General features: G+C 44.8%; 1 protein-coding gene across 17 annotated transcripts in view; it reads left to right on the top strand.

The window, feature by feature from the left end:
* Positions 1-14,606, top strand: part of atp2b2 (ATPase plasma membrane Ca2+ transporting 2) — a 191,740-nt gene that overhangs the window by 142,974 nt on the left and 34,160 nt on the right. For all 17 annotated transcript variants that reach the window (XM_090242078.1, XM_090242067.1, XM_090242066.1 and 14 more), the window contains 3 exons: positions 4,526-4,660; positions 4,935-5,041; positions 5,381-5,615. In XM_090242078.1, coding sequence (XP_090098204.1) covers positions 4,526-4,660; positions 4,935-5,041; positions 5,381-5,615 — 477 coding nt within the window. The remainder of the gene's footprint in view (positions 1-4,525; positions 4,661-4,934; positions 5,042-5,380; positions 5,616-14,606) is intronic.

Here is a 14,606-nt window from a genome sequence, read left to right as displayed (position 1 = left end):
CCAGGTCTAAGAGGAAATGGAGTGTGCCAGCTCCCCCCTCGACATATGTTGCTACCCGCAGGACGCCTTAGCAACGCTCCAGCGACCATGGAGAGACCAGAGAGAGGACAGCTGTTACCCTGACACACCCAGACCAGCTCTGGCCAGCTCCTCTCTTCTCCACACCAATTTTAGCTCCGCTTCTCCTGCAATAGAGTAAAAAGTCGAGGTAGGGGGTCAGCCGAGGACTGAATTTACACTTCAACCATATGCCACAAACTGTTACTATTACCATCACAATGTAGTGTACGGTGGAAAGGCCTCTGTCACTAGGTTTGAGTTCCCCTGACACCCTACAACAGGCACCCTTGAAGGACTGAACTTTAACTAGGCAAGTCGGTTAAGAACCAGTTCTTATTTACAATGACGGCCTACCGGGGGAACAGTGGGGTTAAACTGCCTTGTTCAGGGGCAGAACGACAGATTTTTACCTTGTCAGCTCGGGGGATTCGATCCAGCAACGTTTTGGTTACTGGCCCAACGCTCTGACCACAAGGCTACCTGACAAACTTAGTTGAACCATATATCGTAAAGCAGGGATTGTCAACTAGATTCTGCCACGGGACGATTTTTTCTGGCGCGGATGGTCGCTGGGGGAGGGGGGTTGAAGCATTATTACAAATAATTTGTTGATGGCAAATGTATCCCTCAGCACCAGCAGGGATACGTGCTCTCACCTCTACGCCAATGACTGTCCAATAACGCTTTGTGTCAAACTACTCCAGTTTCCAGATGACCCACCACTCTGGTCGGTCTCTTCGCCGACGGTGATGAGTCCATGCGCCGTGGAGAGGTCGACCGGGCTAGTGGCCCGGCGCAGTCGCAATAAACTGGAACTCAACACAGACAAAACCGTGGAAATGGTGGTTGACTTCAGAAAACGAACCCCCACCATCTCTCCCCTTCGGGATGGATGGCTCAGCTGTTAGCACGGCTGAATCATTCAAATTCCTGGGGACCATCGTTTGCCACAACCTCTAAAGAGAGTACAACATCCCAGCCTCTAGAGGGAGGACAACATCCCAGCCTCTAGAGGGAGGACAACATCCCAGCCTCTAGAGGGAGGACAACATCCCAGCCTCTAGTGGCAGGACAACATACCAGCCTTTAGAGGGAGGACAACATCCCGGCCTCTAGAGGGAGGACAACATCCCAGCCTCTAGTGGCAGGACAACATTCCAGCCTCTAGAGGGAGGACAACATCCCAGCCTCTAGAGGGAGGACAACATCCCAGCCTCTAGTGGCAGGACAACATACCAGCCTCTAGAGGGAGGACAACATCCCAGCCTCTAGAGGGAGGACAACATCCCAGCCTCTAGTGGCAGGACAACATACCAGCCTCTAGAGGGGGAACAACATCCCAGCCTCTAGTGGGGGAACAACATCCCAGCCTCTAAAGGGAGGACAACATCCCAGCCTCTAGAGGGAGGACAACATCCCAGCCTCTAGAGGGAAAACAACATCACAGCCTCTAAAGGGAGGACAACATCCCAGCCTCTAGAGGGAGGACAACATCCCAGCCTCTAGAGGGGGAACAACATCCCAGCCTCTAGTGGGAGAACAACATCCCAGCCTCTAAAGGGAGGACAACATCCCAGCCTCTAGAGGGAGGACAACATCCCAGCCTCTAGAGGGAGGACAACATCCCAGCCTCTAGTGGGAGAACAACATCCCAGCCTCTAAAGGGAGGACAACATCCCAGCCTCTAGAGGGAGGACAACATCCCAGCCTCTAGAGGGAGGACAACATCCCAGCCTCTAGAGGGAGGACAACATCCCAGCCTCTAGTGGGAGGAAAACATCCCAGCCTCTAGTGGGAGGACAACATCCCAGCCTCTAGCGGGAGGACAACATCCCAGCCTCTAGCGGGAGGACAACATCCCAGCTTCTAGAGGGAGGACAACATCCCATCCTCTAGTGGGAGGACAACATCCCAGCCTCTAGCAGGAGGACAACATCCCAGCCTCTAAAGGGAGGACAACATCCAATCCTCTAGTGGGAGGACAACATCCCAGCGGTCACCCAGAAGGCTCACAAGACAATGTACTACATGAGGCAGCTGGAAAAACTACATTTCCCAGTCAATCCCCCCCCCCCCCCGACAGTATACCAACTGTATACCCAAAGTATATCAACTAAATACCCACAGTATATCAACCGTATACCCACAGTATATCAACCGTATACCCACAGTATATCAACCGTATACCCACTGTATATATATATATATATATATATGTATGTATACATACTAGTGATACTTTGTACTAGATGTGGTAACAACAAGCAAAACAACGCAGGTCAGGTGACACAGTCCTTCCTTTCCTAAAACCTTTTTTTATTTAACCTTTATTTAACCTTTGTTAAACCTTTGTTTAACCTTTGTTTAACCTTTAACCTTAGGCAAGTCAGTTAAGTATAAATTTTCTATAAATATAGAAAACACACATCATGACAAGAGAGACAACACAACGCTACATAAAGAGAGACCTGAGACAACACAACACTACATAAAGAGAGACCTGAGACAACACAACACTACATAAAGAGAGACCTAAGACAACACAACACTACATAAAGAGAGACCAAAGACAACACAACACTACATAAAGAGAGACCTGAGACAACACAACACTACATAAAGAGAGACCTAAGACAACACAACACTACATAAAGAGAGACCTAAGACAACACAACACTACATAAAGAGAGACCTAAGACAACACAACACTACATAAAGAGAGACCTGAGACAACACAACACTACATAAAGAGAGACCTAAGACAACACAACACTACATAAAGAGAAACCTAAGACAACAACATAGCAAGGCAGCAATACATGACAACACAGCATGGTAGCAACATAACATGACAACAACATGGTAGCAACACAACATGACAACAACATGGTAGCAACACAACATGACAACAACATGGTAGCAACACAACATGACAACAACATGGTAGCAACACAACATGACAACAACATAGCAAGGCAGCAACACATGACAATATAGCATGGTAGCAACACAACATGACAACAACATGGTAGCAACACAACATGACAACAACATGGTAGTAACACAACATGACAACAACATAGCAAGGCAGCAACACATGACAACATAGCATGGCAGCAACACAACACTACATAAAGAGAGACCTAAGACAACAACATAGCAAGGCAGCAACACATGACAACACAGCATGGTAGCAACACAACATGACAACAACATGGTAGCAACACAACATGACAACAACATGGTAAGAACACAACATGACAACAACATAGCAAGGCAGCAACTCATGACAACACAGCATGGTAGCAACACCACATGGCAACAACATGGTAGCAACACAACATGGCAACAACATGGTAGCAACACAACATGGCAACAACATGGTAGCAACACAACATGGCAACAACATGGTAGCAACACAACATGGCAACAACATGGTAGCAACACAACATAGTAGCAGCACAAAACATGGTACAATCATTATTGGGCACAGACAACAGCACAGAGGTCAAGAAGGTAGAGACAACAATACATCACACAAAGCAGCCACAACTGTCAGTAAGAGGGTCCATGATTGAGTCTTTGAATGAAGAGATGGAGATAAAACTGTCCAGTTTGAGTGTTTGTTGCAGCTCGTTCCAGTCGCCAGCTGCAGCGAACTGAAAAGAGGAGCGACCCAGGGATGTGTGTGCTTTGGAGACCTTTAACAGAATGTGACTGGCAGAACGGGTGTTGTATGTGGAGGATGAGGGCTGCAGTAGATATCTCAGATAAGGGGGGAGTGAGGCCTAAGAGGGTTTTATAAATAAGCATCAACCAGTGGGTCTTGCGACGGGTATAAAGAGATGACCAGTTTACAGAGGAGTATAGAGTGCAGTGATGTGTCCTATAAGGAGCATTGGTGGAAAATCTGATGGCCGAATGGTAAAGAACATCTAGTTGCTCGAGAGCACCCTTACCTGCCGATCTATAAATTATGTCTCTATAATCTAGCATGGGTAGGATGGTCATCTGAATCAGGGTTAGTTTGGCAGCTGTGGTGAAAGAGGAGTGATTACGATAGAGGAAACCAAGTCTAGATTTAACTTTAGCCTGCAGCTTTGATATGTGCTGAGAGTCTAGCCATACTCCCAAGTAGTTGTATGAGGTGACTACCTCAAGCTCTAAACCCTCAGAGGTAGTAATCACACCTGGTGGGGAGAGGGGCATTCTTCTTACCAAACCACATGACCTTAGTTTTGGAGGTGTTCAGAATAAGGTTAAGGGCAGAGAAAGCTTGTTGAACACTAGGAAAGCTTTGTTGTAGAGGGTTTAACACAATGTCTGTGGAGAGGCCAGCTGAGTATAACACTGTATCAATATGTATGTAAATGGACGAGAGAGCTTCCTACTTCCTGAGTTATGTTGTCGATGTAAATTGAGACGTGTGTATCTGAAGCTGTTGGCTGTCTCTCCATCTCCCCAGCCTGCCACCAAGGAGGGTGGTCTGCCCATGCAGGTGGGCAACAAGACAGAGTGTGGCCTGCTTGGCCTGGTGCTGGACCTGAAGAGAGACTACCAACCCGTCCGCAACCAGATCCCAGAGGAGAAACTCTACAAGGTCTACACACCTTTATCATTGCAGTTCCTCTATCATGTTGTTTCTGTCGTGATGATGATGATGATGATGATGATGATGATGATGATGATGATGATGATGATGATGATGATGACGGCGGTGATGGTGTTTTCATGTTATTCTTTATGTCAATCCTTGTGTAACGAAGCCACAGACACATTTCCCCATTGTGTGAACGATAAAGCTGTTATATTTTGAACTCCAATGATTCTAATTCTGAATTCTAATTGAGAATTCGAATCATCAATTCTACCAGGTGTACACCTTCAACTCGGTCAGGAAGTCCATGTCCACGGTCATCAAACTACCAGACGGCTCCTTCAGGATGTACAGCAAAGGAGCCTCCGAGATCGTCCTCAAGAAGTGAGTGGTTTTACAGCTAGGTCTGAGTCCATGGAGTCTATGGATGGAGTCCATGATGGATCTTGGTTCCAACTTCAGTTTCCAGCACCCAATCCAGAAAGGAAAGACACCCCTAGCTTCTACCTCCTAGTCACCTCTAGAGATCTTAGATAAGATTCTCTCAGATCGTTCTCAGAGGGCCTACAGGAACTACAGCTTGATTTTGGGGGATTGATTGGTGATTTATGATGTTCATCACTGATCTCCTCAAGGCTTTAGCCCTGCTCGCAAAGTGGTACTACCTAGGCCTTGATCTCTAACCTCTGACCCCTGACCTCTATCCTCTGCCCCCCCCCCCAGGTGCACTAAGATCCTGAACCAGGAAGGCGAGCCGCGGGTGTTCCGTCCCCGGGACAAGGACGAGATGGTGAAGAAGGTGATCGAGCCGATGGCGTGTGACGGGCTGCGGACCATCTGCGTGGCGTACCGTGACTTCCCTGGCGACCCAGAACCCCTCTGGGACAACGAGAACGATATCCTCAATGAGCTGACGGCTGTCTGCGTGGTCGGCATAGAGGACCCTGTCAGGCCAGAGGTAGGTTGGGTGGTGTGTGTGTGTAGTGTGTGTGTGTGTGTGTGTAGTGTGTGTGTGTGTGTGTAGTGTGTGTGTGTGTGTAGTGTGTGTGTATGTAGTGTGTGTGTGTGTGTGTGTGTAGTGTGTGTGTGTATGTAGTGTGTGTGTCAGTGAGCTGACCTCTGTCTGTGTAGTCGACATAGAGGACCCCGTCAGACCTGATGTGAAGGCTTCTCATATGTAGGAACTCATAGGTATGGGATAGGATAAGTATGTGCTATTTGTAACCAGTTTTCTTAGTAAGAAATTACTCCATTATACTAATCCATAATATATAGCAATCAATATGATCGGTGCAAATAAAATATAGGTAGTTAGGTAACTGCATGGTAGGTAGGTAACTGAATGGTAGGTAGGTAACTGAATGGTAGGTAGGTAACTGAATGGTAGGTAGGTAACTGAATGGTAGGTAGGTAACTGAATGGTAGTTAGGTAACTGAATGGCAGGTTGGTAACTGAATGGTAGGTAGGTAACTGAATGGTAGGTAGGTAACTGAATGGTAGGTAGGTAACTGAATGGTAGGTAGGTAACCGATGTAAAGTAGTTGAATGATTCAAAACAACATGAGAATAAGAAGAGATTCACTGCTGCTGGTAGAGAGAGTTCTCTCCTCTCTCGTTCTCTCCCTCTCGTTCTCTCTCTCTCTCGTTGTCTCGTTCTCTCTCTCTCTCTCTCTCTCTCGTTGTCTCGTTCTCTCTCCTCTCGTTCTCTCTCTCTCTCGTTGTCTCGTTCTCTCTCTCTCTCTCTCGTTGTCTCGTTCTCTCTCTCTCTCTCGTTGTCTCGTTCTCTCTCTCTCTCGTTCTTTCTCTCTCTCTCTCTCTCTCTCTCTCGTTGTCTCGTTCTCTCTCTCTCTCGTTCTTTCTCTCTCTCGCTCTCTCTCTCTCGTTGTCTCATTCACTCTCTCTCTCGTTGTCTCGTTCTCTCTCTCTCTCGTTCTTTCTTTCTCTCTCTCTCTCGTTGTCTCATTCACTCTCTCTCTCGTTGTCTCGTTCTCTCTCTCTCTCGTTCTTTCTTTCTCTCTCTCTCTCTCTCTCTCTCTCTCTCTCTCGTTGTATCGTTCTCCCTCACTCTCTCTCCGGGGCCTTGCTGTATAATTGTCAGACTGTTGTAGGCTACTCCAGGAGAGCTACATCTTCCTGAGAATAAAATATCAGAATAACAAACTGTCAAATGAAGAACCAAGCAACATCGAATAGGAAATCAGCTTCATTTTCAGAATGTACTACTAAAATGTGATGGCTTAATTAACTAGCTTTGGGAATATAACTGAAATACAATATTGTGTTCAGACACAATACTACTTTACTAATGCATATCCCATTGTTGATCATAGAACATGGAACAAGAATGAACGTCACAGAAGGTATTTCATAGATTCTATGTCTATCTATCTAGAATCATGCTCCGGGAGAATGAGTGACAGTCCTGGGTAGATTCTCTTTATATTTTACAGTGTCAGTACTTCAGAGTAGAGATGGGGAGGGGGGGGGGGGGGGGGGGGTTGATCTCTCCTCTCCTCTCCTCTCCTCTAATTGTCCTTTATGCTCTATTTCATCATGCGTACCTAAATCACCCTTAAAGCAAATTAGGATTCATTCAACATCTGCACTGAAAGTCTATATTTGTCGAGGATAATTGTGTTGAATGGAAGGGGGGGGGGGGGGGGGGGGTGAATAGGAAAAAATGCTCTATCTTATTTTGGTCATCCTGTTGTTGCACAGCAGGTTTGGTATTTCCACTTAAAAATGTACTTTGGTGCGAAAAGTGCAAAACAACCTTGCGAAGATGCTGGAGGAAACAGGTACAAGAGTATCTATATCCACAGTATAATGGGTCCTATATCAACATAACCTGAAAGTCCGCTCAACAAGGAAGAAGCCACTGCTCCAAAACCACCGTAGAAAAAACAGACTACGGTTTGCAACTGCACATGGGGACACATATTGTACTTTTTGGAGAAATGTCCTCTGTTCTGTTTAAACAAAAATAGAACTGTTTGGCCATAATGGCCATCGTTATGTTTGGAGGAAAAAGGGGGAGGCTTGCAAGCCGGAGAACACCTTCCCAACCGTGAAGCACGGGGGTGGCAGCATCATGTTGTGGGGGTGCTTTGCTGCAGGAGGGACTGGTGCACTTCACAAAATAGATGGCATCATGAGGGAGGACAATTATGTGGATATATTGAAGCAACATCTCAAGACTTCAGTCAGGAAGTTAAAGCTTGGTCGCAAATGGGTCTTCCAAATGAACAATGACCCCAAGCATACTTCCAAAGTTGTGTCAAAATAGCTTAAGGACAACAAGGTCAAGGTATTGGAGTGGCCATCACAAAGCCCTGACCTCAATTCTATAGAAAATTTGTGGGTAGAACTGAAAAAGCATGTGCGAGCAAGGAGGCCTACAAACCTGACTCAGTTACACCAGCTCTGTGAGGAGGAATGGGCCAAAATTCACCCAACTTATTGTGGAAAGCTTGTGGAAGGCTACCCGAAAGGTTTGACCCAAGTTAAACAATTCAAATGCAATGCTACCAAATACTAATTCAGTGTATGTAAACTTCTGACCCACTGGGAATGTGATGAAAGAAATAAAAGCTGAATTAAATAATTATCTCTACTATTATTCTGACATTTCACATTCTTAAAATAAAGTGGTGATCCTAACTGACCTAAGACAGGGTCTCTATGACAGAGGGGTTCTGGTGATCTGACTGGTGTGAGTCTCTATGACAGAGGGGTTCTGGTGATCTGACTGGTGTGAGTCTCTGGGCCAGAGGGGTTCTGGTGATCTGACTGGTGTGAGTCTCTGGGCCAGAGGGGTTCTGGTGATCTGACTGGTGTGAGTCTCTATGACAGAGGGGTTCTGGTGATCTGACTGGTGTGAGTCTCTGGGCCAGAGGGGTTCTGGTGATCTGACTGGTGTGAGTCTCTGGGCCAGAGGGGTTCTGGTGATCTGACTGGTGTGAGTCTCTGGGCCAGAGGGGTTCTGGTGATCTGACTGGTGTGAGTCTCTATGACAGAGGGGTTCTGGTGATCTGTCATTTGTCATGTTCTGTCTCTCGGTTCTCTGATTCTCAGTGGTGAGAATGATGATGCTGATCCACTGATGCTGGATGCTGGATGGCTCCATGAACACTCTTTCTCTCCCTCCCAAAATCAAGGGAGTGGTGACGCTGGTTTTGTCATAGCTTGTCTTCTGCGTTTCAATCCACTCTGGATTTGTTTTTTCGGAGGGGGGGGGGGAGGAGTAACGGGCTGAAGGGCTGTTTTACTTGAGGGTAGGTTGGAGAGTAGGAACAAGTCCCATGAGTAGCAGACCCGGGGACAGGTGTGTTTCTCAGGTTCAGGAGAGCTGTGTGAGGGTCAACACCTGTCTGTGTTGTCGACTTGAGCATATTTTTTTCCACTGACTGAATGGTCCTCTCTCAGCCATTCCCTTTGACTGGGGAAAACCCTGTACTAGAATGAATCATGTTGAAAACGGCATCTCTTTTGCAAACTGAGCCATCTCAGTACTTGCAAAGGGTACAAACACAGCTTTAAACTTTGCTACGACCGTACCCGATGTCTTGCCTCAGTGTAGCAGTGCGATGTTGTTCACCTAGATGATGCGCCAAGTTGCGCACAAGGACCAATTCAAATAGGCCAGGTCAAGAGGGGATGTTAATAATTTGATAATAATAATAATTCAGTGTATTTTATACTTAATTACAGCTGCATAGCTAATGTTTTTCTTTGGTGTACAAACACTTTTTCATATCAATATTGTACATACATGTGATTGTATATTTTGGTTTGGCACATCGCGGGTTATCTGTATTTCCATACCCCTTATTGTTCTCCTTTGCCTGACCTTCGGCTATCAAGGTACAGTGGGGCAAAAAAACAAATTAATTACAAATCCTACGATGTGATTTTCTGGATTTTTTTTCTTCTCATTTTGTCTGTCATAGTTGAAGTGTACCTATGATGAAAATTACAGGCCTCTCTCATCTTTTTAAGTGGGAGAACTTGCACAGTTGGTGGCTGACTAAACACTTTTTTGCCCCACTGTATGTTGTCCTTGGCTCCGAAATTGTTCAATATAAAACCGTGGTAATGTTACACAATGTGCTGTTATGCTACCATAAGTTTGTTACAATGTGGACGAGATAAAGATTTATGTTAACAAGTTTCACCGAGCTCGTTAACTAGGGTATCTATTGTAACTTGTGAGTACTTGGGACAGTGTTTTAAGTGAGTGTCCATGTGCTTGTGCAGGGGCCTGAGAGCTAGGACCGCGCCAAGGGTTAACATAATGTGTGTTGTCTCTTCGTGTGCATGTATGTCTTTTACTTTGGCCGAATTATGTTCTGTATCATTTTACTTGTATTGTATAGTGGGGCTGTTGTGCATTGAATGTTCGCAGCACCTGTTACTTCCTTTTGGCGTTCTCTTTTGCCTGACCTTCGGCATAGCAAGGTGCCTGAGAGCTAGGACTGAGAGCTAGGACTGAGAGCTAGGACTGAGAGCTAGGACTGAGAGCTAGGACTGAGAGCTAGGACTGAGAGCTAGGACTGAGAGCTAGGACTGAGAGCTAGGACTGAGAGCTAGGACTGAGAGCTAGGACTGAGAGCTAGGACTGAGAGCTAGGACTGAGAGCTAGGACTGCGCCAAGGGTTAACATCATGTGTCTCTTCGTGTGCAGGGGGGAAAAAAAATAAAAAAATAATTCAACTCACAGACCTTCAGTTGCGTCCTAATTAAAAAGTACACAACGCAGAATGAACCACGCTACATCAGCACGTCTGGACATTTGGAATATTAGTCCCCACTGTCAGAATGATTAAGCAGCCTTGGAAGTCAAAGATATCAACTGTGATTTCTTGCCACGGAGTGTCAGCCATTGTGTGTGGTAGGAAGTGGTTCCTTTTGGTTGCTGCTTGGTTTGTCTTGACAGGAAGTGCACGATTCGACCGTCATTCACACATCATCAGTGAGGCCTGGTCATTACATGAGAGCTCTGGCATGAGCGTTGAATGCCCTGATGTGTAATGTGGAGCCCCTTTATAAGTACCTCAGCTCTAAAAGTCTTCGGGAATGATAATACGTTTGTTTTACCGGGAGTGGATTATCTTCGATGTAAAGAGTCTCTCTGATGTGCCAGTAGGGTTGCATTTTCAGTGGTGCACTTTTCTTCTTGTCTGGCCAGCAGGTTCCTCAGCAGCTGTATCTGACTGCTCTCAGCTGTTGCATAACAGCGCCCTCCAGTGGCTGACGTGTGGACACTGCGTAAATGACATTTTTTTTCGTCACTGAGGTCACACTATTCATGTGTGACAGTCTAGGGTACAGCCCTGGATAGCGTGTCTGCTACTAACATGCTACTTTACCTGGCGATGTGACTGTCATATTTGTGTATTTGAAGCAGCATCCTTTGAAGACGGGCAGGCGACTTTCCAATAGGCTTGGCGATTATAGCCTCAAGTGGTTTGTGGTCAGATTGAACTTTGACCTGGACACCATAGACATACTGAACACGATTGCCAGGACTTATTTTTTCTATCTGGGCATAATTTTGTTCTGCCCCAGACAGAGCTCAGGATGCAAAGGCTGTTTACCCCATAATGGCATCACAATACCCCATAATGACATCACAATACCCCATAATGACATCACAATACCCCATAATGACATCAGAACAGCTCCGGGGTCTATCTTTGGATGCATCAGCTTGTATTTCACTCTCTTCCTGTGGATTAAAAGAATTTCAGCAACGGAGTAGTGAAGATGTCTTTTATTTTCAGTCTCTCCAGTGCTGCTTGTTGTTCTGGGTGCCACTGCCATGTCCTTCCTGAGGAGCACTCTGATTGGTGCAGTGGACTTGGCTTCATCTTGGATATACTGGGTTAGGAAACGTGTGTCATACCCAGTAACTTCTGTAGACCTTTTCTGTCCTGAAATCTGTTCTGATTTCTGTCACCTTGGAATTGTCTGTTTTGTTTGAACCCTGTCTGTGCTGACGATGTGTCCCGTACTTCACTCACCATCAGGGCCTTTTTTAAATTTGAGGAGGACAAAAAAAAAATCATGACCGTGGCCTTATTTCTATTCCAGCATATTGGATGACTGTCATTCATATTCCATTCACCCAGTTCAATGTAACATCGATAGGTTTAGGCTACTGTCATTCACATTCCATTCACCCAGTTCAATGTAACATCGATAGGTTTAGGCTACTACATGTTCCCTGTACCCATCATGAGGTTGCTACAACCTAGTCTATGAATGAAAGTTTACAATGTAGGTGCACAGACAATGACATTCAATATTTTATTTATATTTATTTAACCTTTATTTAACTAAGCAAGTCAGTTAAAGAACAAATTCTTATTTACAATACACTCTTGCCTGCATCTAGCTGATCTCGGGTGTAATCATTAGTCCAACAGTTGCAAACAAGAGTTTATATTGGACAAATTCAGGTATGTTTATCCCTGTTTTGTTCCGTTTGTTTCCGTTTAAGAAACGTTTTTCAACAGAATCGGTCGGAATGAATACACCCCTGATCACACGTAAACACACAACAGCCACGTTGCATTCCTTCTCTTCCCTTCGTTTGGGGACGTCAATGCATAACCGAATCAGCTGTATATGACCAGGCGAAATAGTCAACTGTAGCTAATAGAATTAACGTTAACACGTTAGTAAACCCGCTACAATCATGCAGTAACGTTAGTCAGTAAGCAGTTACACCGGTGGGCCCCAGTGGCAATAAATTAGTAAAACCAAAAGCTAACCTTGACTTGGAAGAGTTCCAGTGTTGTGCTGGAAAGTCATAGCCAGCTAGCTAACATAGCATCCCTCTGTTATAGCCAGCTAGCTAACATAGCATCCCTCTGTTATAGCCAGCTAGCTAACATAGCATCCCTCTGTCATAGCCAGCTAGCTAACATAGCATCCTTCTGTCATAGCCAGCTAGCTAACATAGCATCCCTCTGTTTTTGCAGGGTGTTTCAGTAGACTAAACTAGCTGGCTGCATTTGCTAGCTAAGTAAAATAAACTGAAAGTGAAAAATAAATTATGAAATCTCGCTCTCTCTATTTTTCTCTTGCTTTCTCTTTCATTTAGTAAGAAATTAATTTGTTAAAAACTGTTACAACTATTTGTCTTTCTCTCTCTTTGAGTCAACTACTCACCACATGTTATACACTGCAGTGCTAGCTAGCTGTAGCCTGTTATTTCAGTACTAGATTAATTCTCTGATACTTTGATTGGGTGGACAACATGTCAGTTCATGCAGCAAGAACTCTGATAGGTTGGAAGTTGTCATAACTGTAAGTTGTCATAATTACTGTGTAAGTCTATGGAAGGGGATGAGAACCATGAGCCTCCTAGGTTTTGTGTTGTAGTCAATGTGCCCAGAGGAGGATGGAAGCTAGCTGTCCTCCGGCTACACCATGGTGCTACCCTACAGAGTGCTGCTGAGGCTACTGTAGACCATTGCAAAATAGTGTTTTATTCAGTTATTTGGTGACAGGAATATATTTAGTGTAGTTTTATCTAAGGATAACTTTTGTAATAATGTTTTACAATTAAAAATGTTATAAAATTCCCTGAAGAGGATGCTCCTCCCCTTCCTCCTCCGAGGAGCCTCCACTGGTTCAGGTAAATGATGACTTGATTTATTTCAACAGCATAAAGATGACAAATTACATTTCGGGATTTGCCTTCATCAGGGGTTTTTGCATTGTGTCTTTGTTAATAGCTTCAGGACTGTAGGTTTCCCTTCATATCTCCGGTACTATACACCTTTTTATGTTTGGGTTCATGTTCATAACTGGAAACACGAGTGAAACATGTCCCATATATCTGTGATCATGTTATTTACACATAGATCCTATTAAGTTTCAATATGGAATTTTCATGTTTGTTTTTTTACACAGAGATCCTATTAAGTTTTAATATGGAATTCTCATGTTTGTTTTTTTACACAGTAGTTCTGTACATTTTGGTTCATGTTCTAGAAATTGTATTTCTATTATGGACAGGGACGTGACCTACTCTGTTGTATAAACGCAGCTCTGTGTGTTTTGGCTTCCAGTACATGATGACTGGCATGGAAGCACTATCTGACATTAATTATTCACCTGGAATATCAAGGGAATCGACAATCCAACAAGATCATACAAACAATAACAGCAGGAATATACCACAAAAATACATCCATGTTGATGAACCGTTTTACTATGTTATAGTAGCAGGAAGAACGTACAAAAAAACATGATACCAACAGAGAAAACTTTACATAGATGTTGAACACGTTATGTCAACAGAGGATCTGCTTTTAGACTGAGAAAAATGCAACTACTTCACACAAACAACGCGTGGAATATGATTTTTTTTTACATTGATTACAAGTCAAAACACAGATACGTGATGATCGACTGTTTTTAAAACATTTTATAGCAGAGGTGTTGGTGTCAGTAACACATCCAGACCTGGCTCCTCTCAGCCCCCCCCCCCCCCCCCCCCCCCCCCACACACACACACACACACACACACAGACTCATAACACCGCTCAAAGCTAATCTCATTACTATTCAGTCAGAAGACGGGCAGGCGACTTTCCAATAGTCGCCCCCCCCCCCCCCCAAAAAAAAACACACCCTATTCCCTACATAGTGTACACTACCCCTATGGGTTCTGGTCAAAAGTAGTGCACTACATAGGGGAATTAGGTGCCCTTTGGGACATAGCCCATCTCTGTATATCAGACTGAATAATGAGATTACCTGTGAGTGTGTGTGTGTGTGTGTGTGTGTGTGTGTGTGTGTGTGTGTGTGTGTGTGTGTGTGTGAGAGAGAGAGAGAGAGAGAGGTGGTTACTGTAGGAGGAATAATCATGTTGTACAGGCAAAGCCAACACATCGCTCTACTAAACCATGTGTATTTACCTCCTCCTCCTCCTCA

This window comes from Oncorhynchus mykiss, chromosome 7 (genome assembly GCF_057628025.1).
Source record: "Oncorhynchus mykiss isolate SJ-2025 chromosome 7, ASM5762802v1, whole genome shotgun sequence".
NCBI classification, from domain to species: domain Eukaryota; kingdom Metazoa; phylum Chordata; class Actinopteri; order Salmoniformes; family Salmonidae; genus Oncorhynchus; species Oncorhynchus mykiss.
This window is presented reverse-complemented; position numbering and strand designations above follow the sequence as displayed.